The sequence below is a fragment of the Buceros rhinoceros genome, unplaced genomic scaffold (assembly GCF_000710305.1).
Source record: "Buceros rhinoceros silvestris isolate BGI_N320 unplaced genomic scaffold, ASM71030v1 scaffold28586, whole genome shotgun sequence".
Lineage (NCBI taxonomy): Eukaryota > Metazoa > Chordata > Aves > Bucerotiformes > Bucerotidae > Buceros > Buceros rhinoceros.
The window spans coordinates 17986-22675 of record NW_010417375.1 but is presented as its reverse complement, the minus strand read 5'-3'; the positions used below and the strand labels follow the sequence as shown (position 1 = coordinate 22675).

The 4690-nt window shown below is 43.6% G+C and overlaps 1 protein-coding gene across 1 annotated transcript in view; it reads right to left on the bottom strand.

Annotated features, from left to right (window-relative positions):
• Positions 1-2503: 2503 nt before the first annotated feature.
• Positions 2504-4690, bottom strand: part of FAXC (failed axon connections homolog (Drosophila)) — a gene marked incomplete at its 5' end in the record, with an annotated part of 20003 nt that continues 17816 nt past the window's right edge. Inside the window, 2 exons of the mRNA XM_010138195.1 lie at positions 2504-2787; positions 4386-4502. Of these exons, the coding sequence (XP_010136497.1) occupies positions 2504-2787; positions 4386-4502 (401 nt within the window). The remainder of the gene's footprint in view (positions 2788-4385; positions 4503-4690) is intronic.

Here is a 4690-nt window from a genome sequence, read left to right as displayed (position 1 = left end):
TTTTTTTTTTTTCCCCCAGAACGCTCTATCAAGACCAGCTTCCAAAAGAAAAAGGCTTGGTTTAAAACCTTTTGAAGAGGTCTAACAGTCCGTATTTGTTTCTGGGTTTTCCTACCAAACCTGGACAAGGTACTCCACCTATAAATTCCTAAAGAGATGCCATTTCCTAACTTCACCTCTAGTTTGAAACACAGCCAAACCCAAAAACACAGACCTTATGGAGAGTAGCTGCCATCAGGAGAAAGCCAGCTAACTTCACCCTGCTAACTTCTCTAACATAACCTGAGTAGCCCCTCAGAAAGGGAAGGCATGTGACAAGCCTGGTTAACATCCTGGAAAACTCAGCCGACAGCAAAATGCCACTGTCCCTTCTGCAACTCCTTCTGATCCTCTCTTCTTCACCCTCCCCACAGGCCATGCCCATTACCTGGCCGGTCAGGGTGAGGTTCAGCCTCTGCTGAGCCATGCCAGTTACTTGAAACAAAAGCAAAAAACTCCAGGTGTGGATGTAACCACAGCCCTGCGAAGCACCCACATCCTTGGCCCAGGTCCCCGTGCCTCAACGCAGCAGCACCGGCTCTACCCGCCATGCCAGCAGCTCCCAGTGCTGGCAGACAAACGAGGCTGTGGGGTGACACCACCTGTGCACCATGTTGTCGCCCGCTGTGTCTGTGCCCACCGCTGCATGCAGCCACACAAAACCCAGATCTGGCTGCATGCACATGGCAGGGTGACGTGACATCACTGACTTTTGGTTAACCCGCGTTTTGGGATGTTGCAAGGGCCACTGCCAGGGACAGATCATAGAATCATCTGGTTGGAAGAGACCTTTAAGATCATCGAGTCCAACCGTTGATCTGTCAGCCCACCGAAATTATAAAGGTGATACTGTCCACTGAATTCAGGCTGGTTTTTTAGTAACTGTAACTCGTGGCTGGGACTTATCTGCTGCAAGTACACCCTCCCAGTGCTGAAAAGATGGAGAAAGCACAGCCTTCAAACACGCACAGGTAAATGAATGAGAACAACTCCGTCAGAATTTCCAACGCAAAAATGTTTTTAAGAAAGAGGTTTCTTGACATGGATACCTTTTATCCAGAATACCAATAACTACATTTTTGCAAGCAGAATCTGCCCTGACTTGGCTATGGAGTTCCACAGGCATTTCAGGCCATCACCTCTGTGCTTTCAAGCCAGACTTATCTTCTCAGTCCCTATCCCATATTTAGTTTTCTAAGAGTCTCAAATAACTGCACTCTATCTTCCTCAAACAATACTTGCCCACGACAATGGAGACCATTAACTGGAATATGGTTCCAAGGACATGCCTGCATTCTACATTCACATATGTGCTACTAAAGGCTCCTTAAAATCAATTCTGGTCATGCTTTCAGCACCTGGAAAGCCCCACGGACGGTGGTGCTGCCACAGCTGTCCTGTCTCACCTGCCTCCTGCGCATCGGCTTTAGAGACTGTGCACTGTACGCCAGCAGAGCACCCAGCACCCACTGAACCACCTTCACAGGCAGCTCTAAAGCACTCGACTGCGTGAGCCAACACCTCGCACTTACACGGCATCCCACGCCTAGAAATACCCCAAGCTGCTTTGCAGACTTCATGGGTTTGATGTGCCTGTTGGTAAAAATCACGCATCACCACCGCTGAGATGCACCAGACTTTTAGTAACAATCCCAATTCTTTAGCCTTGCCTAGCAATAGATGCAACAGCCTGTGGCAGGAAGTAAAAACATAGTAATAATAATTCGAAAACACAAAAGAAATTTGTCCAACACACGTTCCAGATGTTTGGAATGATTATTGATCATTCTGGGAGATTATAGATTAAAACTGACATTTTCATTCTGAATAAAAATATTTTAAAGCATTGATTTCAATCTTCTGCAAAGAACAAGAAACACTAAAAAGCTTCTTCCTGCAGGAACATGTCTTCCTCCTGCCTTCGACTGTTTCCAAATGAACCATCAGCAGTTCTTTCCTGCAGACACTGCAATAACGTATGCACCCAGAGTACGGGTAGCTATCAAGTAAAATCACCCTGAAGCTCCACCAAATTAACCGTTTTCTTCCACAGAAGAAAGGTGCGCCAGTTATGCCTCTTCCATTTTTGTCCTCAACCCCATTTCTGCAAAGATAGCATAAATAGAATCCATCTCTGATTAATGCTCCACTTCCCGGAGGTCTGTTCCTCCTGGTTGCAGGATCTGGTTTTGAACACGAATAAAAACACAGACTGAACGGTCCTGTTGCCCTCTGGACCTCCAGTTTGTCCACGTGTGTTTTAAATAACTGTTTACCTTGGTTCCACCTGAACACTCACACAAAATGAAATAAGGTTGAAATAGTCCAAGTAGCATGTGACAGCTGAGTCAAGCAAATAGTCTCTTCCATAATGGTACAAACCTCTTCCTGACCCAAAGGAGAAAATAAATCAGACTGATCCCAAGAAGCAGCTTGTCTGCAAAATGAGAGATGCCTGTATGCATCACTTGCATTGTTCATGATCTCTGTACTCATCCATGTCCACATCTGAATCAAAGAGCGAGTGTCCAGTGTAATCTGTGTCAGGGGTTTGAGAAATACTGTTCCCTTCCTCATCAAATGTTTCTGTCCTTGAGTAAAAACTGAAGTCCTGCAAAGGGGAGTAAGTCTTGCTTGCTTCGCTGCTTTCCTCAGACTCGTACAGAGTGTTATCATCATCATGGTGCCACTCCGGCCAAAATTTCCTCCTTATTCTCTCACAATACATAGCGAGGTTAATCAGTTCACCTGCAACACAGCACGACAGACTCCAGTAAATACATCCAGTCAACAACCTTCTAACTCACCTGCTGATGCAGAAACACGTTAGCACTGTGTGGAAACACACTGTGTAGGTCTTCCAAAGAGGTTACAAAATCCCGAGATCTCTTCTACCCTCTCAGCAGCTTTGTTTGTAACTTTAATGAAACTTAGAACACGTATTATTAACCTACATACGACAAGAAGGGTTACACCGGAATGAAGATAAATGCATGCAGCAACAGTTATCCAAAATTCAACCCCTACAGAAATAAACCAAGACAAGATACTAATACTGTAAGTTTTTCATAGTAAAATTCTTGCTTATTTTGCAGAACCCTGGTTTCTAAAGACAGAATTTGATCCTATATATACGCAATACCCTTGGTTATTAAAATCCAGTGGATTTGGGCTTTCCACCACCAGATGGCAGCGCTGCCTGCAAGATCAATCCCCGCTTAAAACTCTCTATATGGTCACTGACGCATCCCTCATGTTCCCAGCCTTTGTACCTTGTGCCTTATGTTTATACATACATGTATGCTTGCAGAAGAACTAGCAAAACAACTTCAAAGAACAAAGAAAAAACAGTATATCAAAGGGAACACGCATGTGAAATCTGCACTCAAAATAGCAGAAGCTGGCAAATGGGTACAGAGAATCATCCATGCAAATGCTTGGGTATTTACCTCTATTACCATCTATTTATTTTCATTAGACAAACTAGTTCAACAAACAGAACACTCCTTCTTGACAGCCATGAACCCTGCAGAATTTTATCCATGATTCCCCAGACACCAAGGGGAAGAACTGTATAGATAATACTCATGTCCTTATCACAAGTATTTTTTTTCTTCAGAGTTTTGATAATGAGCAAGTCTATGCCTCCTAACTGTTGCTTTAGCAGCACTCTCTTGCACAGACTATATATACAGGTCAGATTCATTCCTTTTACACCTGTTTCACACCCTTTCCCTCCTTAGCTCTTCCCATTTTCCATACTGTTGTGATTTCATTCTGAAAAGGGATGCAAAAACACTTTCACATGCCTATACCACCCACAAGAATAAAAAAAAAGAGAAAAAAGAAAAAAAACACATGGAGAGGGGAGGTTTTCAATTCATGCAAAAACCACAGGACTCCAAAGTCAGGCTGGACTTCTTCCTTGCTCAGCACCTTCAGTAACAGCAAAGGGTGTCATTTCAGTGGAACAACAGCACTTGCAGATCTACCGTCAATGAAACTACTCCGTTCAGCAGAATTTGGCTCACAGCCATGCTTCTGTCGTCTCATACTTTACCCAGCATTCATTCCTTGAAGGTATTCAGTCTTTGCTATGTTAAACAGGGAAAGATCAAGTACGGGAATAGAAACAATTACGGTGTAGAACATTAAAGAGAAAACGAACAAGAATTTTAAGAGGAAACAACATTACAGGATACAAATGCTACATCAAAGGCACAAACAGCCTGCGATGCAGCTGAAGTGCTGCTGCATTCTTCAAATACCCTTACAATGTGCTCCAAGTTTAAACATGACAAATGCCACCAAGAGTTTTTCATCAGAGGTCACTTAAGCTTTCTCACCTTTGATCAGTCTCTCTGGTCGAGTCCCTGGTAGTGTCCACATTGCCTGTGCCAGATGCCCAAAGACAGTGGCATCAACGGTGGAAACGGTTGGTCCCATAATGTACTTCTTGTCACCTGTAAATACAGCAGCAAACATTTCTCGACTGGATGTCACTTCTCCACAATTAATTAAAAAAAAAAATCCCTGGTTACCCCTTTAGCATATTTTTTTTACTGCAATCATTCAGCTGAAAAGGTTCACTGGTTCGAAGGCAGGGATTTGATGATGAATATGGTTCAAAAGCTGTTGTTAGGGTTCAGCA